Source organism: Hyaena hyaena, unplaced genomic scaffold (assembly GCF_003009895.1).
Source record: "Hyaena hyaena isolate Hyena2069 unplaced genomic scaffold, ASM300989v1 scaffold_11, whole genome shotgun sequence".
NCBI classification, from domain to species: domain Eukaryota; kingdom Metazoa; phylum Chordata; class Mammalia; order Carnivora; family Hyaenidae; genus Hyaena; species Hyaena hyaena.
Genome location: NW_024080643.1, coordinates 28,898 through 54,452, shown reverse-complemented (window position 1 = coordinate 54,452; position 25,555 = coordinate 28,898). Strand labels below are relative to the sequence as shown.

Sequence of the window (25,555 nt, the reverse complement as noted above, 5' to 3'; positions counted from 1 at the left end):
TATTGTGGAGAGACTTCACAGAGCGGTTTACTAGGGCTTGGGAGGAACACTGGCATATTAATTTCTCATGTGATATGGGGGAATAGGAAAGTATGAATAAATAAATGAAGGTTTAGGCATTGATTTAAATTAATATAAATGAATTTAAGTTTAAGTTATATGTCTTCTTTATTACAGATACATGAAGAATCTGGTCACCTTTACAAATGTCATCCCTGAGTGGCACCCACTTAATGCTGCCCATTTTGGTCCATGTAACAATTGCAGCAATAAGTCACAGATAAGAAAAATGGTACTGGAAAAGTGAGTTAAAATTGTCTTACTATTTTTAGAACAAAATGAAGGTGGACTTAACGTGTAGAATTGAAACTGATGACCACAACCTGTTTTTCAGAAGTTTGAGTTCTAGGAATTGCCAGAATGTCTGTCTATCAAGAACTCTGGCTGTAAGCAAGCTCCCAGGCAGGGTACTGCTGCACCTGTCTCAGCGTGACTGACCCCACTCTACTGGAGCCTTTCTGTCTTTTGCCTTGTTTGTCCTTTAAGGATATTAGCCTTCAGTTTTTGTCTCCTCTGCCAAGTGCCTGGAGTCATGAGAACTCTGGGGTTTCCTTAATCTGATTTCAGGAGCTAAGAGGACTCAGAGGTGAACCACAGGCTCATCTGTCTGCGTTCCCAGCTTCTCCCAGACCTCAGCCTGCTAATTCTTCATCCCCTTGTAAACTTTCTGCTGCCTTCGAGCAGATATGTTTTTATTATATTTTGCCAGCTTTTCTATTTGCCCACAGCGGGACCACTGGTCAGAATGCCACCAGATGCCCCATATTTTAAGCTCACAGGTCCTAAAATGATAGTCAGCTTGTTTCTCCTCTGTTAATACACTCACACACGCATCCAACCTCTGACCTTTGTGTCTAGTCATCCTCAGTAAGGAGGTGTCTGGAGGGGTGATGTGATATCATAAAGAACCAGGGGCATTAACCTTTTCTTACCTTTTCTCACACCTTTGGATGTGCCAGGAAATCCCTCAAATCTTTCCTAAAGAGTTGTTTTCATCCAAGTCAGAAGTTCTTGGTTAATCTAATAGTGCCAAGACCTAGAAGAAAAGAGAGCAGTGCCCCTCCTGCCTCCTCTCCTCTAAGCATCCACTTTACTCCTGTAAAGCAGTATTTACTTTGACATTTCAGAACAGTATGCTTATTCTACCTTTATGCAGGCTTCTCCTTTTATAGTAGTGGAGGACTAGGTAGGGCTCCTGCATCAGTTACTGGGCTCCATCTGTTTATAAACTCCCTGTCCTTCCAGCATGATAACAATTTTTATTAAATCTGTACTCCCTATTTTATTATTATAAATATACGAATATTCCTTCTCGAGCCAAACAGTATACATAGTTGTATTTCATTTCTTTTATAACCCCTAAGTTTTCCTGGAATTATTCATTTCCTTGTGTTTTTATTTGCTTTGTTTACATAATGTATTGTGAAATTTTTCCAAATTCTTAGAACACCCATTGATAGATTTTTCTAAATACTTAAATGTCTCACAATTTTGGAATCCTCCCCAGCATTTTTTCTAGAAACCTTTCTTCTGCCACCTTTCATCTTATGCTCCAGTGTTCCGGTCTGTACTGGTTCCTCTCTGAACCTGGTGCACGGGAGCTCTGTATACACTCTCCCTGTCACTCCCCTAGTTGTTAGCCCAGGGCCTTACCCCTCATTCTTCAGTATCTGTTCCCCATCCCCCATCCGTGTTGAGTCTTTCAGGGGTTCTGTGAGGTGTATACGCTTTTCTCATCAGTGTGCCCACTCCACAGCACTCAGGGCCCCCTTCATCCATTCTGTTGAGGTACCACTTTCTGTTTCCCTTTGCTTTTTGCCTTCGGAGTATTTGTTGTTTTCTTCTTTGCTCATGTCTCCTTCCCCCTCTCGGTCCTCTTGGTTTCTTACCTTTTTCCCCCCCTATTTACTATCATTTGATAGCATATGAATGGAAAAGAAGAGGAACTACTTTAACGGGAAGTCCACAGTCTGTCTTGGTTGTCTGGGGTTTCAAACTTGGAAATTGAAGTGTTGTGGGAGTCTTTTTTGTTCACGCCCTGTCCTTCCTTGCTGAGGAGGAGGTGGAAGGCAGCAGGGTGTGGGTATCTGCCATTCTGTACTAGACCGCTGGATTGCTTGAGGTTGCCTGGAGTATGTCATTTCATCTGACACTTACACCTGCTTTTTCTCATTCCCCAGCATTGAAGATAAGCTTTTAGTCCTATTTGTTTGATCTGCTAATTGGACACATTGGAACATACAATTTTTAATTATACAAATAAATTGCTTTACTTATATTAGAGATTCAGGCTCTGATCCAGAAATGTATCTAATATAAGTGTTTCAATGTGAAATGTGTTTAGAGTTCTAATGGGCCAGTTTATAAGCCGAATTTATAATTTGCGCGTTTACTGTATTCAAAAGTAAATTGAACTAGTGTGTAAAATTTCACTTAAATTTTAAATGACAGGATCTTTATGAAGTCCTCTGTAGTTTTTTTCCTTTGAAATTTATATTCTTTTCTAATTTTTTTAAATGTATGTTTATTTTTTGAGACACAGAGCATGAGTGGGGCAAGGGCAAAGAGAGAGAGAGGGAGACAGAGAATCTGAAGCAGGCTCTAGGCTCTGAGCTGTCAGCTGGTGCGAGGCTTGAGCTCAGGAGCTGTGAGATCATGACCTGAGTCAAAGTCGGACACTTAACCGACTGAGCCACCCAGGTGCCCCTGAAATTCACATTCAGCAAGATTCAACAAATCAAAATTTGTTGTCTAATGGAATCTAGGAACAATTTTAATAGTTTTTAAGGATAACTTAAAAGTAATTAGATCTTGTAATAGTAATTATTGCTATTATGCGTAATTCAACCTGACAGCCAGCATTCTAAAAACTAATAGTGTTGTGAGTTCCCTGAACACCTTATCTCAGGTGATCCACACTCTGATATGTTACCATTAGAAAAAGAGTCCATTGATAAATAAGATGATCTAGCAAGTCCAGATCTGCTACTTTAAGTAGATTGTTTAGGAATTCTATTCAGAGCATGGTGATGTGAGCACCAACTTAGAAGCTGATTTAATTTTACTTTACAGACTCTTGAAACGAACCTCATTACGAGGAGTCTAAGTCACACACTACCCTGGATTGTAATTTGAAAAGCTTATTTATTTAAACTTCAGTTTTAACAGATTTTCTTTTAAAACAACTTTTTAAAAGAAAAAGGGGAGTGATAGGAAAAGGATTAGAGGTTTCTGTTCTCTGCTTGTAGAGCTTATTAAAGTATCATTAAAATACAGTGACTTTGAGACTTTCTTGTCCAGACAGATAAACTGAACCATTCTCTACAAAAGTTTGGGTGGAGTACTGATATATAAAATAGTTAAAATTATGGGTTTTCTTTTTAAGTATACTTTGAGAGAGAGAGTGCCTGTGTGCATGAGTGAGAGATGTGCAGAGAGTGGGAGAGAGAGAATTCAAAGCAGGCTCCATGCTGGTGAGCGTAGAGCTTGACATGGGGCTCGAACTCACGAACCATGAGATCATGACCTGAGCCAAAATCCGGAGTTGGACTCTTTAACTGATTGAGGTACTCAGGCACCCCCCAACTCTCATTTTTTAATTATACCTGTTTTTACTCATTTTTTTCTTTTTCAATTTTTTTTAATGAAGGAGACCCAGAATCTGAAGCAGGCTCCGGGCTATGACCTGTCAGCACAGAGCCCAACGTGGGGTTCAAACTCACAAACCATGAGATCATGACCTGGGCCAAAGTTGGCACTTAAGCAACTGAACCACTCAGGCGTGCCTTATTTTTTGTCATAGACTCTAAAAGATGAAATAATTCAGTGATGTAATTAGATCTAAATTGTAATGAGGTTTAAAAATTATATTTGCAGATTTTTTTTTGCCTAAAGCCTGTTATTACAGTTCAGAAATATATATGCACATTGCTAAATTTGCATTTTCTAAAATATGAATTATTATATTACATTAGTTGGGATAAAAATAAATGTCTTGTACTCTGTCTAGGCCATTGGCACAACTGGCTGCTCTTCGTGGGACAGTGACTTGATGTTTCCCTGCTGTCTGTGGGTAGCAGGGCAGTTGGCACAGTTCTCTTGCGCTCCTTTCTTTTTTCTGTTTCTCTCTTTTCCTGAAGGTAGATCCTGCTAGTAGGAGTAGTTCAACCTCAAGTTAGGGAGATGAATGCAAATGGATCTTAGCTTGAAATCTCTTGTGACTCTCATTCCAGTTCTGTTAACCCATCCCGTCTGAGCATCGCCCTTGACCTTTCAGGCATTGTGGGTAGGACAAAGCCTGAGAACAAAATCTATTGCCAGGTTAGGAGTAAAGTTCTACCCTCAGCTAAGAGGCTGGAAATGAGATAAGCTGGGATTATGGGTAGGAGAAACCTGCAACTGTTAGGAGATACTAAAGTCTAGAGACTCAGGAGAGGAAAATAAACTTGAAGAGGAGGGGCATACGCTTTATTTTATCAAATGCAGGATGCCACCATTATAAGTTGTATTGTTTTTTTAAATATGCCATTAAGAAAGAAATACTGACCATTGAACACTTCCCACGTGTAATTCACACTAAGAGGTAGGAAATTTACAAGTTTGTGTAATCTTGGTATCCAGGAGACAATGTTTTAGTAACTAGCCTCAGAAGAGATCTTGAAAAGATACTAGTACTTAAGGACTCAAGCAGGTGCCTAAAGCCTGCATATCCAGCTGCGAGAACATTATCTGTACTTTCACTGTGGATTGTTGATTCAGAGGGGCACAGTCTTCACATTTTCACATATTTGAAATGGGAGTATGTCTAAAAATTGATGGCGTGGTAGACTTTAATTGGCAGTTTTCTTTCTTAGTGGTATATTTTATAATCAGTAGTATCATATAGATATGAAAGAACAAAAGGGGTTAGCATTATAGACAGTTCCACAGGACTTTTTATTTATAGGTACTTAAATTCTGAAGACTCGATTGTTCCTTTAACAGAATGATCGATGAGATAACATACTAATTATTCCTTGTCAATCTGAATAATCTGCATTTTGGATATTGATTCCAGTTCATTTCAGCTGAATAAATTTTGATAAGCTAAGTAAGTTTGACAGCTGTTTAAATATTGGGAAAAGAGATATTCGACGTTTTTCTTAAATCATGAGAGCTTTGTTAAATTTAGTTAATTTGAGACCCATCTTTGGGTTCTATTTTCTGGTTTGGCATGTGACTATAATGACAGTGTATTTTTGAAATTATGGGTGTCTTGAAGTTTATAGTGAATCAACCAGTGTGTTAGTTTTCTTCTCTACTTAGGCACAAATTAAACTTCCTAAGTAGAAGTTTTACTTTGATGGACCTCTCCGCTTCCTGAGAAAACAGTGAAATAGGCCAAATTATTAGCATATTAGGGTTTTTTTTTTAATGTTTATTTCAATGTCTTAGGTTGTTACTGTGTTTCACATATTACCTGTCACATCTAACAAAAGTAATTCATTTGAGGCACTAGATGCTCAAGAAAATTCTAAAAGGTCTGGATTTTTCCCTGTGATTTTACAGAATAGTGACGTTACTGTGAAATCTTTAAGCCAAAGCAGCAGTGTGGCTTACAGAGCAATTTTTGTTTAATGGTCTGTGTTAGAGCCTTATTGCATGATGGCTTCCAACTGTCAGTGATACCATTCCAAGAAGGGTTTACTGTCACCAACTTCGTAGCGCGAGTTCTCTGTTTCTAATTAAGGCACACATCTGGAGGTTCTCAAGAAAAATTAGTGCAGTTAGCCTTGAAAGCGTCATGTGTGACTTCCTTGCTTCAGACCATCTTTTGTATAACCTGGCATGGGCATGAAATTTGTTTGACGTTGCTTGCCTTTCTCTCCCACAGAGTATCGCCTATATTCATGTTGCACTTTGTGGAAGGCTTACCACGTGATGACTTGCAGCACTACTCATTTCATTTTGAAGGCTGTCTTTATCAGATAACTTCTGTAATTCAGTACCAAGCAAATAATCATTTTATAACATGGATTTTAGATGCTGACGGTGAGTGTTTAAACCTTTTTCTTTATGATAATAGGCATAGAGGCTAAACTCTAGACTTTTTTTAAAAAGACAGACTTTGTCTTGACCCCTTTCCCTCTCACTTCTTGCCCTTGCCTTTAATTCTGTCCCCTCCTCTCTGTCATTCTGGTTTAGAATCACTCTTGTCTGTCATTGTTTATGTATGGGTGTACACATGCATATGCATATTTCTTTTCTAGATGAAGAACGAGATCATACATTGTTGTTGGTTTATAGTATGCTCTTTTCCACGTACTGTGTTTGCTTTTATTCCATGAGTAATAGGTGGTCAGTATAGAAAAGTGAGTGGTGGCAAATTTTATTTCTTAGATATATAAACATGCACTTCTTTTAAAAAGAAAATGCAGGGGCGCCTGGGTGGCTTAGTCGGTTAAGCGGCCGACTTTCGCTTAGGTCATGATCTCGCGGTTTGTGGGTTCGAGCCCCGCGTCGGGCTCTGTGCTGGCTGCCAGCTTGGAGCCTGGAGCCTGTTTCAGTCTGTGACTCCCTCTCTCTCTGTCCCTCCCCTGCTCATGCTGTCTCTCTCTATCTCTCCTAGAAATAAATAAAAATATTTAAAAAAAATAAAAAAATAAAAAATAAAAAAGAAAATGCATTGCACTGTAAGTTTTTTAATTGAGAATAAAAAATGTGCTTAGTTTACAGTTGTTAGTAATATAAATAAAACATCTATTTCTAAGACTGTTAGACATTATAGACCACGTAGCCTTCTCTCCCTATGAAATAGAATATCTGAAATCCATAATTTGCTAATAGCTATAGTCCAGGTAAAGCCTGTATTTGTTTAAAAAAATTTCTTTAATGTTTGTTTATTTTTGAGAGAGAGCGCGCGCGCAAGCAGGGGAGGGGTAGAGAGGGAGACAGAGAATCTGAAGCAGGCTCCAGATTCTCTGCTGACAGCTCAGAGCCCAGCGCAGGGCTCGAACTCAGCCACGAGATCATGACCTAAGCCAAAGTCAGATGCTTGACCGACTGGCCAGCCAGGTGCCTCCTAATGCCTTTATTTAAATAAACTTTTTGAAAGAAGGTTAAATAGAACAGCCCATAAATTTTGCTAGATTTTTCCTAACATTTCTCTAATATGGTTCAAAATTGAGTTTGTTTCTCTCACCGTGTTCACTTTGTCTTAAACAAGATAACTCAGCCCCTTAAACTGTTATATCAGGTAAGAGTTCTTTTGATATTTTCTGTTTTTCCATTTTCTATTATTTGGACACTTCTCATATTTGATATTTTCCTCTTGGGATGGTTTAGGTGGATGACACAATAATGTGTTATAAAGCACTTTGCAAACCAAAACTCACATTATAAATAGTATTACCTTAAAATTTTACCCTACTTCAGCATTTGGGGGAAGTGGTTCTCAGTAACATAAAAAAAAAAGTTCAATTTTTTACTGCATTCCAGGGGAATCTGAAACCGTCTTCAATTGGTTAGATGGTTTCCAACATATAAAAATCAAACAATTACGTTATAAAAAAGGTCTTGGCTCTTCCCTAGATCGTTGAATCAGTCTCTGAGGATTAGGTACAGATGTGAATCAGGTAATTGTAAATGTGCATGTATGGTAGAGAACCACTGTCATAAACAGACAAGAGAGTCTCACAAGTTTTAATGGATACAGAAGTAGTAGGTTCAGGTGATTTATAAGGATACATCCGCATAAACTTAGTGAATGGTTTTGTTGGGTTTTTTGTGTCTTTGGGGGTTAACTCTTCCTTTGTCCTACATTATTTCATTTCCACTTGACAAACGAGAGACTAGAAGCTCAGAAATAAAATAACTAAACACCTAAAAACCCCTGAAGTTTTTGTTTTTTTAATCAGAAAAAAAAAGAAAATAAGACTTCAAACAAATGTTGGTACTTGAGGTAATAGGCTTCATGAAAACTCATAGATATGGAAAAAAAATCATTTTTTTCTTTTCCTTTTTTAATGTTTATTTTTGAGAGAGAGAAAGAGCACAAGCAGGGGAGGAGCAGAGAGGGAGACATAGAATCTGAAGCAGGCTCCAGGCCCTGAGCTGTCTGCACAGAGCCCAGTGCAGGGCTTAAACCCACGTACCGCAAGAACATGACCTGAGCTGAAGTCAGACACTTATCCGACTGAGCCACCCAGGCGCCCCAGAAAAAATCCATTTTCTGATGTCGTTGGATAAATTGGACGATATACTGTATTCCAAGTCACAAAAATTAAGTATTTAGACTTCTGTCTTGGTTTTTGTGGGTAATTTAGGAAAGAGTAAACACTATCTCAGTTTTTAAAATTTCCTGCTGTTCATAACTTTTATTATCCAAATAAAGACTTTAGCCTTTGGCAGAAGAAAATGGTGACAGTGATAAGGCCATGTTCTCAAGTGTTCTCCTTTAATGGATATTCAGGGATATAGCAGGTGAAATGGCCAGAAAAAAAAATTAACTTGGGCTGGTGGGTTTTGAATGTCTAATTTAGTTTATAAACTTTCTCCATCTCCTAGGAACTTGGCTGGAATGCGATGACCTAAAAGGCCTATGTTCTGAAAGGCGTGAGAATTTTGAAGTTCTTGCTTCAGAGATCCATATTGTTATTTGGGAAAGAAAAACATCCAAGATAACAGATGAAGCACCTGCCTGCCTTCCACTTAAAAAGACTAATGGTGAGCATGCTTTTGGTGCTGAGCAAGCAGCCTCTCCAGCATGGTGTTCTGGGGGTGACGCCGCCTCTGCCGAGCTGTCCGCAGGAACTCTCCCCACCAGTGTGTCGTTTGCTCCTAATGCTCTTTCACAGGGTCAAGCTGTAGCTCACGGACAAATACTTTCCGATCCAGAAAGTTTGGTAGACAACAGTATTTTATCTTTGACATTTGAAGAAATACAGGTTAACTCTGAAAGTTTCCTATTTGAAAATAAACCTGTGGCAGAGAATGCAGGAGTTGGCAAAACAAAGACTTTGCAGTCACAAGAGTCACTAGTGGCTTCTTTAGTGTCTGGTCCATGTGTTGAAAACCTTACTCAAGACCAGTTTATGGGTTTTAAGTTTCCATCTCAAACTGTAAATGCAAGCATGCGATTTGCACCACCAAGTGCAGAAGACACTGGGATCACTGCGCCTGTGAATAATAGCCCCACTCCTGATCTTACACACAGTGTAAAGCCTGCAGTTGAGGGCACAGTGGCCCAAGAGAAGGACACTTCGTTGAAACAGTTTCCTTCACCAAAGACTGAGAAATTAAAACCCGAACAACAGGGTACATCTCAGACATCTAATTTGAAGAAAAACGAAACTGCGTCATTTTCAAAACCCGTAACAGCTAAGTCACTACAGAATCCATCTCTGAAAGAAGCTCCAAAGAAACCATTTGTAGGAAGTTGGGTTAAAGGCTTATTAAGCAAGGGTGCTTCTTTTATGCCACCTTGTGTTTCAGCTCGTAACAGGAACACCGTAACTGATTTGCAGCCTTCAGTTAAGGGGGCAAATAATTTTGGTGGCTTTAAAACGAAAGGTGTGAACCAAAAGGCTAACCGGGCATCCAGGAAAGCTAATAAATGTGCAGGTAAGCCTCCTACAGTTTGTAACCCTCCACCAAGTCATCCGCTGTCTGGTGGCACGACATCTCATGTACGCACTAATGTTACTGCTGATTCAGATGTTCTGAAATGTGAAAAGGCCCCCTATGGAGCTCACCACAGTCCCAGCTCCTGTGTAAAAGAAAATGGTGTTTCTTCAGCAAACCATGGAGACTCAGTTGAGGGTCAGATTCATAAGCTTCGTCTAAAACTTCTTAAAAAACTTAAGGCAAAGAAGAAGAAATTAGCTGCTCTTATGTCTTCCCCCCAAAATGGAGAGCTTCCAGGTGAAAAGTTAGAGCCTGTGTCCCATTGCGGGTCTCCAAACGACTGTGAATCAATAGAAGACTTGTTAAAAGAACTCCAATATCAAATTGATACTGCTGACACTAAATCTGGAGGCACCGCAGTTCCATACAATAGTCAAAGTCATGAAGAAATTTTAGCAGAACTGTTGTCCCCTACAACTGTTGTCTCAACAGAGCACTCGGAAAGTGGGGAAGCTGACTTTAGGTATTTAGAAATAGGAGATGACCACATCACAGCCCCAGTGCCTACTGAATTAAATGGCATTCCCCGGAATACACACCTGAGACAGGACCATAATTACTGTAGCCCCACCAAGAAAAATCAGTGTGAAGTTCAGCCAGAGTCTCTGGCAGATCAGTCCATGAAGACTGATATTTTTGATGAGTTTTTTTCCACTTCAACATTAAATTCTTTAGTAAATGACACATTAGACTTACCTCATTTTGATGAATATCTGTTTGAAAGTTGTTGAGTGCATGCTATCTTTTTTTAGTTTAATATTTATTATTGCTCTTAGAAAACTTAATATGTTATTAAGTAGTGTTTATACACTGGCCTTGTCATGAGCAAAATGTAAGCTATGGAAGGTTTTACCTTCAGTTCTAACCACAAAGCATGTAATCTGTTTTACAAATTAAAATGATCAGGAATTGGTTTTCCTTGTTTGATTCATTTGGCATTATAGAAGAGTTTTTCAAAATGTTAAAAATGATATGGAGTAGTGCCTAGTTTTTGGCAATTTTTACATTTGGGTATATTAAATATCTACATTTTAATTTTTGGTTATACCAGTTCAAGAAAAACACTAGTTTGTACAAACTTAAGCCATTGTACATGGGATATGAATGTGTGACTGTTTGGTAATGGTTCTGTGGTCATAGAAGACCCTAAGCCTGTTTCTTATACCAGTCAAGTGCTGTGGAATATAAACCTCCCCCATACAACTTTCCTTCTTCTCCTTTCCTTCTTCCTTCTACTTAGGATGGCAGGAACCTTGTTACTAGAACGTTAAGTAATGTTACATGATCAATAAGTGATCTCTAATAGGAAAGTAATCTATTTTTGTGTTGATAGTCAAAAAGTTCATGTTACCATAAATCTCATATTTTTCCCAACATTTACTTCTGCAAGCAAAGTTGGACACCTTCCAACAGTTGTTTTAGGGAGAAAATAATAACCAAGTACTTCTAAAGCTTGCTGTATGTTATGTTCCGTTTTATATGAAACACTAATTCATTTAAACCCCAACATTTCTGGGCCGCCTTAGTGGCTCAGTCTGGTGAACGTCCAATTCTTGATTTCGGCTCAGGTTGTGATCTCTTGGTTTGTGAGCAAGCCCCACATTGGGTTCTGCACTGGTGGCATGGAGTCTGCTTGGGATTCTGTCTCCTCTCTGCCTCTCCCTTCCTCGTTTGTGCACACTCTCTGTCAAAATAAACTTTAAAGTAAAAAAAAGAGAAAACACCACAACGTTTCTGTGAGCGAGCTACTTTTATCACATTTAACCTAAAGAAACAGCACAGAGCTTAGTAAATTGTACGGCTGGGTAGTGTGGTTACTACAGCCACTAGAAGCATATGTCCACCTGTCAGGGGTCATTTAAAGTTTGGATGCTTAAACAGCACCACTGCAGTAGTGATTGGAGTTACTAGGAGTAGTTCCTAAGCTTTTAAGGGTGGTAGTCGGGGATAGAGTACTGAGGGACTCAGCACTTCACGAGTGATTTGTCCAATTTGCTTTCAGTCCCCTCCCCCGGCCCCCATTTTTTGGTTACACAAGTACTGCATGTTTATTGTCAGGAGAAGCTTGGACATGCAGAAATATACAAAGATTCTGGATCCTTTATTTTTATGCTTCGTGGTAATAACTGAACATTTTCATATTTGTATACAAATAGACTTTTTTTTAAATGTTTTTTTATTTATTTCTAGGAGAGAGAGATGGAGAGACAGTGTGAGCAGGGGAGGGTCAGAGAGAGAGGGAGTCACAGACTCTGAAAGAGGCTCCAGGCTCTGAGCTGGCAGTCAGCACAGAGCCCGACGCGGGGCCCGAATCCACGAACCGCGAGATCATGACCTAAGCGAAAGTCCGACGCTTAACCGACTAAGCCACCCAGGCGCCCCTGTATACAAATAGACTTTAAAAAATTTTATTTTACCTGTTTGTACAATCTGTTTTAATGTTTAATGAGCATTTTTTTCCATCTTACAGCTTTGGCAACTTTCGGAGAACTCCATTATGTTATGTATTATGGATTATCATTGTTTTACCAATCTTGAGATTTCGAGGTGATTTGCACTGTTCTGTTATTATTAATTCTGCCACGACAGTTATTGTTGTTAAGTTTTTGTACAGATCCAGGCCTTATTTTCTGGGAGTGGAATTGCTAGGTCAAAGGATTTGCATTTGTAAAGTCTTACTGTTGGTGGGGTTGGCTTTCCTGAATCCTCACCAACACCAAATAGCATTGAGGCGGCAAAAAAACCTTGGCTTTTTTTTTTTTTTAAACGTTTTCATGATTACTAATGAGGTTGACTATAACTTTATTTAACGTTATATACTTATGATTTTATTGGCCAGTTGACTTTCTCCAAGAAATTGCTTATTCATCCCTGTAATTAATTAATCATTTGAATATTTCTAGATTTCTGCTAAGTACCGGTGTTGTAAACCTCAGAGATAAAGCAGTAAAAAAAGAAATTGTTGCCCTTTAAAAGGCGCTTGACTTCTAAACAAGGAAATAAATATATCATGCTAAGTGGTAATGACTGTTGGATTGTCCCTTGTGGTGGTTCTCTTCTGAAAAGTTGCCATGAGCATTCCATGAACATGAAGTACTGAACCACTGCTCCTAAGGGAATTGCAAGGTTAGGTTCCTGGGAGCCTCTGATTGCAACATTATTGTCCACTGATCAGCAAATAACCTTGTTTTTTGTGTGCTTCTGTTTAAAGACGACTTATGTAATATATATTGTTGGTTCATTTCCATAGAGTACAAGGCCAACAGCACTATAAGTGATGCCTGAATGAAGCTTATCTAACACATGTGTTTTTTCCATTAGGCATGTCACATCTTTCTTGTGCTTAGCAACATCAGACAGCAGTTAAATACTACACTTGAGGTCCATTTTAAACAGTGAAATCACCAAAAACAAGAGTAAAAGGTGTGACACTAGATCTACTGTAAAAAGGACACTTAGAGCATGAGAACTGAATCAAGGCAGAGTGTTGCCTGTTAGACCTCACCTGGAGTCATATGTGTTAGGCAACTCTGGGTGTCCATAATAACCACATTGTAAGTGTTGACTTTTAAGGTTACAAATCTTAGCATGTAGGCAAAATCACAAACACAGAATAAGTGAGGGTGCTTGGCGTGATTGAGGAGTGGGAAAAGTCCAGTGTGGTTGAGCAGAGAGAAAGGGAAAGATTTAAAACATGAGATGAAGGGGGTTGGCAGAAGGCAGTTTTTGTATGGTTTTGTGGCCCATAGTGAAGACCTTGTTTACGCTTGAGAATAATGGAAGCCACTGGCAAGTTTCAGGCAAGGGCAGAATATCTAGTCTTAGAATCAAAAGGATCCCTTTTGATTGCATAGAGAATGTCTACAGCCGGTCAGAGTAGGAGCCATAATCTGTTACAGCTTCCCCAGAGTTTAGGGTGATCGCTGTGGAGGTGTTAAAAAGTAGCTGGATTACTGTTGCATTTCAAAAGTAGAGCCAACAGGATGTGTTGATGGGTTGGATGTGGGGCAGAAAGAGGAGTCAGAGACCAGTCTCAGGTTTTGTTGCCTGAGCAGATGGGTCATGCTATCAACCGAGATGGGACAGACTTGGGAAGGAAAAAATTTAAAGGAAAACATTCATTCATTCCATTTTAAATGTATGTAAGGTTCCCATTAAGCTTTCAAGTGGAGATAATCTAATAGGAAGATGGGTGTGCAATGCTGGGGCTCAAGAGAGGCAGATATTTACTCAGGAATTACAAATATGTAAATCATATTTAATGTCCCATTAAAGAATGGAGAGTCATTTAGGGAGTTAAAATAGCTCTGGGGAACAGGAGGAGCCATGGAAGGGAGATGAGCCTGGTGTCCTGAAAATCAAGGGAAGAAAGCTTTTTTTTGAGACAGAGCGATGCTGATCTGTCAGATGCTGCTGAGAAGCAGCGTAAGGTGAGGACTGAGAATTGATCATTGGCTTTGGTAATTGGAAAGTCTTTGGTAACTTGGTGAGGACAGTTCAGTGGAGTTGGGACAAGTGTGAGTAGGCTCATGAGAGAAGGGATTGAAAGTGCAGATAGAGACCTACTCTTTTTGAAACATTCACCTGGTGCCTGGTGAGGGAGTGTGGGATCAAGATTTTTGTTAATGTCTTTAAGATGGGAGATGTCATAGTATGTGTGTGTGGACCCGAGGCTTCGTTGGAGAGAGACAAATGGATGTTGTAGGTGAGAAGAGTGATGGTTGCCACAGTAAGTTTCTCCAGGGCTGGGATTCCAGTATATAAGAGGAGATGTGACCTTACTAGCTAGAAGAGTTTATCCTTTTTATTTTTTTAATGTTTATTTTTGAGAGAGAGAGGGGAGGGGCATAGAGTATCTGAAGCGAGCTCCTCGCCAACAGCAGAGAACCCAATGTGGGGCTTGAACCAGCGAATTGCAAGATCATCACCTGAGCTGAAGTTGAATGCTTGCCTGAGCTACCCCGGCTTCCTCAAGTTTATCCATTTTAATACTAGAGTCGACAAAGTATATGGGTACAGATATTAGGAGATGTGATGCTTGGAGAATGAAGAACGTCACATTTTTCTTTTCTGAGGGATACAGTAATATTACCAGCTGAGAGTATGAGGGGTAGGGGAGTTGAACATTGAATAAGAGAGGTTAGAATTTTTAGTCTTGAGAGCTAATTGAACAGGGACATGGCAGTAGGCTCACGGGCGTACTGAGAACCCACCAGAGGTTTAACTGAAATGACCCAAGATGGTTGTTTTTTCTCTAGTCACATTTACTGCTCAGGACAGAAAGAGTAGATGAGAAGTTGGATCCAGCCAAGGTTAGAGGTATTGCCAGGTAAATGGGACAGAGGAGAAAAGGAATTAAGGTTTTATGTAAGGAAAATTATTAATAATGATGTGATAAGGAGGGATGTAGGGACATATGACAGGCGATGATCATTTAAAAAGTGGTGGCAGATCTTGGTGGCTTGGAGGTGGATTCAAAGAATGCCAGAGTGGGACTAGTGGAGGAAGTAAGAAAGCAGTGTGCTTGAAACTGAGCTTTTGGGAACAGTGCAGTTACTGGCAATGACAAGGTCTGGAGCATGACAAGGGAAGTGTATGGCCAGGGTTGGATGAGAAGTCCATTAAAAGTGAATAAAGGAATCAGGAGGCCAGGATGGTATTCCGATAGTTTTGGTGGAAGGCAAAGTCATTTAAGTGGCAGCAGGAGTCCTGGTGGGAAGTATGCAGGAAGCCAGGAGCTCAAATCCTCAAGGAAAGACGGAATACTGTGAAAATGGCTGCTGGCAGCAAAGGAGCAGCGTGGGTGGTTCAGTCTAACGGTCTGTGCTTCAAAGGCACTGGAGGGTTATAGTGAAGAGGGGCAGCAGTGAAAAAGCGACTAGGAAATCGGATAGAAATTTTACATTCTATAGTCTTTTTGGTATTCTGTTTTAGCAAGGTCATTTTCACACCCCAAATATACAAATATTTACATGTGTCTTATGGTAAAACTAGGTTTTTTTTAATTTTTCTTTCTTTTCTCTCTCTTTTTCTTTTGGTCATGAATCTTCAATTCTTTTGGAATGTATTTTGATGTGCTGCACTGAAGTTTTTCTGCCCCAATAGTAAATTTGTTTGAACACGACTTGCTGAATCAACTTACTATTCTTAAACCATTCTGAGTACACCATTCACCTGTGTTTCATATTATATCTAACAAATGTTCCCTTCCTGTAGTAGGTTGAGGGGGGAAAAATGGTGCTCAGTGATAGAATACCAATTAAACAGTGTAAATCTCAATTTTCCAGAAGAAAATAGGCTAGGAGGAAAGTCTATTAAATTTCAACTGGTTTTTCTTCCGGTTAACATTATTATAATAATGTACTTCGCAAGTCAGAAACACTATGAAAAGTGGAAGGTACAACTTATTAGACCTTTTTGTTCTGTTTTTATTTGCTTCCAGTTGTAATGAGATATAACCTACCCACATCTCTGCATAAGCTTAAGGTGTACAGCATAATGCTTCAACTTACAATCACAGAAATGATTTAAATTTAGTTAACTTTAGAGTTCTGCTGGGTACCACAAATACAAACAACACAAAATGGACTGCTTCTCCAAACACAGCCTGGGGGCCAGAAGACATTGATCAGTATGAGTGATGGCAGAGGATGGCGAGGAAGGGTGGGATCCATCTGGCAGATTAGAGAAAGCATCCCAAGATGTCACATTTAAACTAATGACTTCATTCTGAGCAGTTTCCAGAGGCAGCCCCTCCCGTGGGTGCCTATAAAGAGTCACCATAGTTGGTCGGCTCTGAAACAGGCCTGCCCAGTGAGCTTCTCTGTGACGGTCTTTCCGATTTTCGCTTTTGAGCACTAGGGGCTCCACACCCCTTCTCCCCAGCCACTGTCTCCTCAGGAAGCCATAGAGGAGGCCAAGGGGGCAGAATGGCATGCCAGGTTGTTTTTAATTAAAGCAGATTCATGAAAAGGGGCTTATCAACTTCTGCAACATAGCAAAAATCCTCAATTGACCACAAATCCAGGACTGGAGACGTTTAAAATACAGTAATCAGGAGTTGAAATGTAACCACAGAAGCAAGAGGTCATCAAGAGAAAAGGAACCTGTGAAATACTTCACATCTCAAAATGGAAGTTCATTTTCTGTTTGGTTATTGCAGGGACTTAATAGCTTGGTAAAACACCCTTCCTGCCAACCTTCTCTTTATTATACCTTCCCAACAAGCTTGGAGGCAGAGATCATCGAAGTATGCTGAGGAGGTTCAAGTGTCTGCAACATACCAGATACTTACTGCTCCCCCAGCCCTAAGGCAATGTAAACCAGGCCAATTCAGCAGTATGGGAAAATGTTTGCAGTTGTAAACTGATGTCCCTGCTGGCTATGAAACTTGTGGTTACAGTAAAGAACCTCCATGCTTGATGATTAATGAAGAAATTCTATATTTCAAACTTCAGTTCTATGTTGAGTTATATCCAATGTAGATTTTCACCTCTGTAGTTTACATTCTAGTGAATTCCAATGATCAGACTAGCCTGTACTCTAGTATTAAAGTGAATATGTTGTTCAATTAGGTATAAACACCACTATGCTCACACACATGTATGATAATCTATAATAATCGACTTCCTGGTTTAGTACTAAGGTAGTTGAGTGTGTATTTGATTTACTTTGTCACTTTATCTTAGGGAATAACTAGTTTGAGTCCTCTGTGGCAGACAGTAATTTCTGTTCTGTTTTTACTAAAAAGAAAAAAAAAAACAATGAAGAATGGTTCAATTCCTAGAAGGGGGTAATAAAATATGACAGTTTGCTGGATGTCATTAAATAACTTGCAGGGAAAGAAATACAAATTGGTATCTGCTGCTGTTGTAAAACCCTACAGAAGCAGCCCTGAAAAGATCAATATAGTAAAGTCCTTCACATCAAATCTTGCAGATTATAAAGATAAGGTATTAAGTGTTAAAACCCCAAAGCAGCTTTTTTGTCTGAAGTCATTTATTAATTTTACATATCTACTTAATTGCTCAGCAAAACAAAGAAAAAAAATTGGTTTCTTTGTGGTTTTTCTATAGTATTAGACTATTCTAGTTCTCTGTATTACCTTAAAAGCTTCAATTTAGTAATTTTTCAATCCCTAAAACACTTTGGATTTGACACACTTCATAACCTTTATCACTAATTAGAATACAAATACAATAAGTACAAGGCCAGGCCTTTAAAATCTGAGGACCAGAACTCTGCTCCAGACTCTGACTTCCTTGGACACTGTAAATAATTTTTTTTTCTGTGAATGTGTACATTCTGGGGAGAGGGTCCTTAGCTTTCAGATCTTTACAATGCTCCGTAGACCCTTTAAATAGTCTCTTGGAAAATTTATCTTAAATGAAGTTTAACTTAAAATGAATTTAAAATTAAAAAATGAAGACCGAGGTGCACCCAGGTGGCTGAGTTGGTTACGCACCTGACTTGGGTATGATATGTTCATGGATTCAAGCCCCGAATCAGGCTCCGTGCTAGTGCTCGCTCTCTCTCTCGCTCGCTCTCTCCCTCTCTCTCCCCCCCCTCCTCAACACATGCGCATACGCACTCTCTCTCTCTCTCAAAATAAAGCTTAAAAAAAAAAAATGAAGATTGATTCTGCACTGGCTTTTAGATGAACTCCATGGTGGAGAACCAGCCACAAGTAAGGTAAGCTGAAAGTACGGGCAATTTATAATTTCTCTAATTTCAAGATTTCTTTAAGACCCCTCCAAATTCCCAGCATCAAGCAACACTACCACCATTTCCTGGGTCACCCAAGCTGTAAATGTAGGAATGACCCTCCACACTTCCCTCCAGTTTCAGTGTCTAAGACTTTCCAGTCTTCCCTTGAATTATATCCTTCATTCCAGACCCACCTCAGTGCCTCTCCTTTGAAATTTAATTGCCTCTTAACTGTTCCCTGATCTCTTATTTCCCCTATTCTGTTCCCAGACCAACCGTCAAAAATAAATTTCATTATGTCCTGAAACAGAAACCTTTAACAGTTACTCCCCTACTTTATAGGGTAAAGTCTAGCCTCATCCTTTGGTCTTCAGGACCCTTCCGAAAGCTAAGAACATTTTCAGTGCACTCTTTTTAGGTACATTTGTTCCATATTCTGGTTATGCTCATCTCCTACCCACCCTCATTTTGTCTCCAAATTTTGCCAGCTTTAAATAGCTCTCCCCTGCCTTCTGTCCTGTCCAGATCTTTCAGGGTTGTTTGAGATCCTCCATGGAGACACAATCCCGCCTTCGCTGTGTTGTTGACTTCCTCCTTCGCTGCCTGGGAACATTTTTCTGTGGCCCTCATGCCTGACACTTCACATATGCATTTTTATCTGTGTATCCATCTCTGTTAATCACATACTCTGAGAAGGCAGGGCACTCTTCTGTCCTGAGCATATGCTATGTGACAGGCCTGTGCTAAATGAGCAAACAATGTGGATAAAGTCACTACACTCAAGGGGTTCATATTCTAGTGTAAGTGACAACTCCCTGGTTTCAGGGTAGTGTGATGAATGAATGAAGGAGGGGCATCTAACCCAGAGGCAGCATCAGTGGGAGGCTTCCCTGAGAAGGTAACTCCTCTGGGGATATTACCCAGGTAAGTACAGAGGAGGTGGCGACTGGCACGTCAGGGTAACAGGAAAGACACTGGGGGGGGGGGGGGGGGGGGGGGGGGGGCGGTACAAGGCAGCATGGGCTGTTGAAGGAACTCCTGGTAAATGCAGAGAACCACTAGAAGTTTTCTTGCAGGAGCATGGTAGGAGACGAGACCGTGGATCATGAAAGCCTCTGTGTGTTAAGCTCAAGAATTTGAACTATATCTTGAAGGGAAACGTTTGGAATCTAAAATCATCATTAAGAACAAAATGGTCTTTCCCCTCAAGGAGCTTACAACCTAGTATAAATACAATCAGCTTAAACCAGAAGGATATGCTTTCCAAGGCCCCATAACTTAAATATTTGCAAATATTATGCCTTCTTCATCTTGAAATGTTAAACTAGATTTGGACAGCATATAAATGATCTTATGACCTAATTGCCTCCTCTTTTCTTGTTTCCACTGTATCCATAAGTATGAGGGGAAAGTTTGGAATTGGGGGTAGGAGGCTACTGTTTAATCTGCCTGAAATTCTACAAGTGCAACACTGTGTCTCCTTTTTTAGGATATTTTATTATCAACAATTATTTGATAAAAAATTATCAGCCAGCATTTGCCAAGGCATTTTCTAAAAGACAGCCGAGTGACTTCTTCGAGTCTCTAAATTCTATCCAGGAAAAGTACATTCCAGAGACAAATCTCCCACCATATGACCTCAATCTTGGCAGGAACGAATTATAGCATCACGTTATCGTATTATCGTGTGGTTCTCTATCTTTATAGAAAGTCTTATGTGAACCATCTGCTTGAAAAGATCTATATCTTCTGAGACCAGAGTTGACAACAAGTCATTCGAAACCTTTCAACAAGAACTCATACAATTTCTGCCTGAGTTTAATTTCAGGGAAAATTGTGACAGCACTCTAAAGCAAACATTAACACCTTTGCCTAGGTTCAAGTCCATTGTCCAAAAGCTGTAACAGAGCTTCATTTAGCAGACAGTTACGTGGGGGTGATTATGCCCCCACATACTTTTTAGGTGACTTCCCTTGCATATTTTCATTGAACAGCCCCTCAGATTCTTCTGGCCATAGATAAGGCAGTACTGAATAAGTATATTTACTTTCTGGTGGTATCAGATTTTCCGAGAGAAACTCACTAGCCAAGGGCAATTACTTTTCCCCATCACAATAACGGTTGTAGAAGCACAATCTTGGGCAGGTCTCCCAAAGAATGTGTGTAGATTTCCCTTGTATATATTTACATACAGCGGAACTGAATTATCAAGCGACCAGCTGCTAGTCCAGACGCAGAGTCCCCCTTAGATCCACCCCGCCAGGCCACAAATCCTGAGAGGACAGGTCTTCCTCCATCCTAGAAGTATGGTGGCACCGTTTGATTAAAAATCTCAGGCTTGCCGTTTTAAAATTAATCCGTATTGATATCGTCTCAGGAAAACAAGCACTGCCGTCCCTGGGTGGGCTCGAACCACCAACCTTTCGGTTAACAGCCGAACGCGCTAACCGATTGCGCCACAGAGACCTTGCTTCTAAGTGTGCCGCGCGGTGTGTACAGATTTCCGCGGCCGCAGAGGCTCTCGCCGCCCGGGGAGTCGCCGCACAAGCCAGGCAGAGAGCGCGCGGAAGAAGCGGCGGGAGGGGCCGAGGCTGTGGGGCCCGGCGCGGGCGCGGGAGGGTGGAGGCCGAGCCCACGGCCACGCGCCGAAGGGAGGGGAGCCGCCGGGCTCCTGTGGGGACAAAGCGCGCCCCCGCGGGCGGCGCGGGCCGCGACCCGAGCTCGTGAGCGCGCCCGCGCAGGCGCGCGACACGGCCGCTTTCCCGCGCGCGCCCTGGGGACGCGGAGGGGCACAGCCTGCGAGTCTGCGCGGGCCGCGGGCCGGGCGCAGAGGGGTGACCGCGGCCGCGAGCAGAAGCGGCCCTGGGTCCCTCGAGAAAGGGGTCCCGGTAAAGCCTGTGAGAAAGGAACCAAACGCGGTGCGGGCTCAAAGCACGGGGGCCAAACTTCCGGGCTGTGTGTCTCACGCGTGTGTGTCCCCTCCCCTTGAGTCCCCCCGCCCCCGTTACATTTTAGTGACGTAGAGACACCGTGCATCTGTGTCCATGCCGAACGTTGATCTGTGCCTGGGAGAAAAAAATGTAAGCTGTTTTCCCCTTCCTGAGAACCCACTTGCGCCCGCTTGGAGGGAACGTGGCCTCCGTTGAAAAGGCAGGGTTTAGGGGCCATCAGGGGCCTCCATGAAGGGGGCTTCATGGAGGGGGTGGCGAGTGAGACAAGCTTTAGAGATTCTTCTGGGTAGCCTGTTCCCAGAGCTCGGTGGTGTGGCCCCTCCCTCCTCGCCCTGCACACGGTAAATCCAGTCCTTGGGTGTCCCTGTTTCCATCCGATTTGACCCGAGACCCACTCCTCCTTCAAGTTCTTTTTCTCAGCACTTATCCTCTGTTTAAGAGTGCACAGACATTAAGTACATTTATGTCGCTGTGCAGTTGCCACCACCATCCATTTCCAGAACTTTTTCATCTTCCTCCACTGAGGCTCATTCCTCTCTTGCCCCTGACCCTGCCAATCACCCTCCTCCTTTCTGTCTCCATGAATTTGACTGTAGGTAGCTCATGTGAGTGGAATCAGACAGTATTTGTCCTTCTGTGGTGGCTTATTTCACTTAGCAGAATGTATTCAGAATTCAGCCAGATTGTCACATGTGGCAGAATTCCGTTCCTTCCTAAGGCCAGATCATATTCCGTTTGTATGAATACGCCACTTCTTCACCCGTTCATCTGTCAGTGGACATTGGGCTGACTTCCATCTTCTGGTTTTTGTGAATAAGTATAGTGATCATGGGTGTGCAAGTATCTCTTTGAGGCCTTGCTCTCCATTCCTTTGGGTGTATCCCCAGGAGTATAATTGATGAATTGTATGGTAATCCCATTTTAAAAATCTTTGGGGAGCCATCACACCATTTTCCACACCAGCTGCACCATTTTACGTTCTCACCACCAAGGGTTTCTATTTCTCCACATCCTCACCAACCTTCCTTCCCTTTTTTCTTTTTAAGTAGCCTTCCTAATGGGTGTGAAGTGTTATCTCCTTATGGTTTTGATTTGCAGTTCCCTAATGATTCACTGAACATCTTTTCTAAACCAATCTTCCTCTACGTGTGTCCTTCTAGCTGGCCATCTCTACTGAGAGTGACAGAGGGCAGGTCAGATAAGGAGGGCAGCTCCTGATAGAGTGGAAGGAAGGGGTAAAGCGGTTCCTGAGCCGACCAAGGCGAGGGGGTGAGTGAGGGATCTTCTGAGTAGGACTGTTTAGAGATTTTGTTGTCGCCTGGTTCTTGTTCATCTGGGTTGGACAATTTTGAGAGTCAGTTATGTTTATCCCAGCTCTGTAGAGAATTTATGTATGTGTTGCTTATGAGGGGCCAAGGGTGAAGGAGGAGTTGATGACCTCCACCGTATGCATATCAGAACGGTTGTTTTCAGAACCACGTTTGTAAAAGTGAACTTAAAATTATGCTAATTTAACAGAATCTTCGCTTTGCGTTTTCAGTTTCTTTAAGAATTGTGGGAATCCTTGTTGAAGTGTTTAAATAATGATCTCTTTTTTGCGGGATTCCTCTTAAAAGCACAATGTGATCTTTCAGAGGTATGAGAAATAGAAATTTCCGTAATGCCATTCAGTTGTTATTTTGATCCCTGTTCTGCTGCTGCCCAGTCAATTCAGGATTCTCTCTTGTCTGTTTCCCTGGAGTTGTTTCCAAGGGCTGACACTTTCTTTTTAAACTTTTTTTTAAATGTTTGATTATTCATTTGGAGAGACAGGGAGAGAGAAAGAGAGAGCAGGGGAGGGGTAGAGAGAGAAAAGAGAATTCCAGGCAGGCTCTTCATTGTGAGCACAAGCCTGATGCGGGGCCTGAACTCATGAACCCCTGTGCCAAAATCAAGAGTTGGGCGCTCAACTGACTGAACCACCCAGGTACTCCTCCAGGGGTTGACCCTTTGGAAGGTGGTCATTCATCTGGTGCTTGAGTAATATGTGCATACGGATCAGTGAGAAGGCAATTTTGCTCCCATCACTGGTTCTGTAGCTCTCCTGTGCATCCATGGAGGGATGGGAATCTCTTGTAAGACTGGTGCTCGTACATCAGCCATTGCATAAAGTCATTCCTGGCACAATCCCCTCTGCTTATGGAACCTGTTTATGCCCTCCCCAGATTCGCATGTTAAGATCTAATCTGTGGTGTGATGGGTTTCGGAGGTGAGACCTCTGGGAGGTACTTGGGTGAGCCCTTGTGAATAGGATTAGTGTCCTTTTAAGAAGAGGCCAGAGAGCCAGCTCAGTCTTTTCCCACCATGTGAGGACACAATAAGTGGTCAGCTGTCTGCAACCCAGAAGAAGGCTCCCCCCAAAACCTGACCATGCTAGTATCCTGATCTGATATGTCCAGACTTTCAGGAACTGTGAGAAAGAGGGTGCTGCTGTTTATAAGCTACGCACTCTTTGTTGTGACAGCCCGAGCCAACTTTGATAGGATCCCAACTTTTCTATTCTCATCATGCCTGCCTGCACCCCTCTGTTTCTCCTGCCCACCCTACTGTGGGATGTATGAGTGAGGTACCTATGTGAAAGGGAAAAAACAAAAACAAAACACTAGATGTGCTCTTGATGCCCCAAGTCCTATCTGAAAGTCTGTGGGTGCCCTTTCAGTCATACTTGTTTGAAAATATTATCTAATTTTCTCTATTAGACTAAGGGGTGTCTCTTCCTCCTTATTATGTGGGTACAATGGTTTTCTGAAAGGAAGATGACATTAATAGGCCAATTATGTCTAAGAAATTACAGGCGCTTATAAAACTGTAAAGCAGGCATTCCAAGAACTAGATGGTTCTATGCATCACAATTTCACTGTCCCACTAACATGCAAGCTCTCGAAGGACAGAAGTTTTAGCTGACTCTGCTCCCTGCTGAATCCCCAACACCAACAACAGCACACAGCAGGCACTCAATAACTGTGTGCTGAGTCAGTGAAGAAATGAAAACTGTAAGCCCTAAACTAGAAAAAAAATGTGACAGAAAAATGAAATTGCTAATATATAAGGAGCACATATCAATTAGTATGAAAAAACTCTTTGCAACTCAGCCAGAAGAAATCAAAGAAACGCAAAAAAATGGGGACATGAATTGAATATTCCCAAAAGAAGAAATACATTTGCCCAATATTATCATAGAAGTTTGTGCTGGGAGCCGCACTGGCCTCTCTGATGGCAGTCACAGCAAGGAAATGGCAGTGTTTGCACAGCTCCTGCTGTGAGAAACAAAAACTGGTATCTCCTTCTGCTACTACTGGCTCATATTAGAAATGAGCCTGCTGGTATTGACCAGGCCTCACAATATTCCATATCAGACCCATATTCCGAACACAGATGCCACATAAGGAAAACCATATTCCTGCCTTTACAAAAGAGATTTTAGATGAGAGCTCTGTGGGTGATTGTCAAAAGCCTTGTCCTATGGGCCTTGCATATCAAAGACAATTGAGTCTGGCCCCAAGACAAAGAGCCTAATTTAGAGTTTAGGAACAAACAGGGGTAGAACTTAACACGTACAGCTTCTTCTAACTGATGATGTATGGCAGTCCCTTCCCAAAGGCATACCATCTGCAAAAATCCTCCCTTACAGGTGGCTGGGATGAGGATAGAAAAGAGTAGCTAACACATAACCCAAAAGCAAAAGGCTAACACATTTAGGGCCCCCGTGGTGTTCACACATTTAGCATCAAATAGGTTTCCACAAACTAACCAGTTCAAAAACATTCATCCTCTTGAGAGCCAAACAGAATAATTCCTAGCCTAACTATATATGTCATCCTATTTTTTCATTAAGAACATCCTGTTATTTCCTTAGTTGTACAATTCAACTTCACTATGATTGAGGTAATTCACAAAAGGCTTCCCATTGTAAAAATTCCTTTTTCTGATCTCATGTTGTTCTTGAACCTTTAAATAAAGACACCAAAACTGACAGGTCAGAGATGCCTGCCTGGTGATCAGAAAGAATCTCGGGGCTCACTCACTCTCTCTCTCGCCGACACCGTCCATCCTTCAGGGACCCCTGGACCTGTCGGAGCCGGCCTCCGACAAGTTTGGCTGTCAAAATCAAAATTAAATGACATAAAATTTTTCTT

At 41.3% G+C, this 25,555-nt stretch overlaps 1 protein-coding gene and 1 non-coding gene across 2 annotated transcripts in view; one reads left to right on the top strand and one right to left on the bottom strand.

Annotated features, from left to right (window-relative positions):
* The window catches only part of USPL1 (ubiquitin specific peptidase like 1), a 37,077-nt gene extending 26,439 nt beyond the window's left edge, over positions 1-10,638 (top strand). The window contains exons 7-9 of the mRNA XM_039255213.1: positions 178-303; positions 5,933-6,090; positions 8,605-10,638. Coding sequence (XP_039111144.1) covers positions 178-303; positions 5,933-6,090; positions 8,605-10,454 — 2,134 coding nt within the window. The 3' untranslated portion in view covers positions 10,455-10,638. The remainder of the gene's footprint in view (positions 1-177; positions 304-5,932; positions 6,091-8,604) is intronic.
* Positions 10,639-20,821: 10,183 nt separating this feature from the next.
* On the bottom strand, positions 20,822-20,895 carry TRNAN-GUU. Its single transcript has one exon. It is a non-coding gene; the product is annotated as a tRNA-Asn (tRNA).
* Between the last annotated feature and the right edge of the window lie 4,660 nt (positions 20,896-25,555).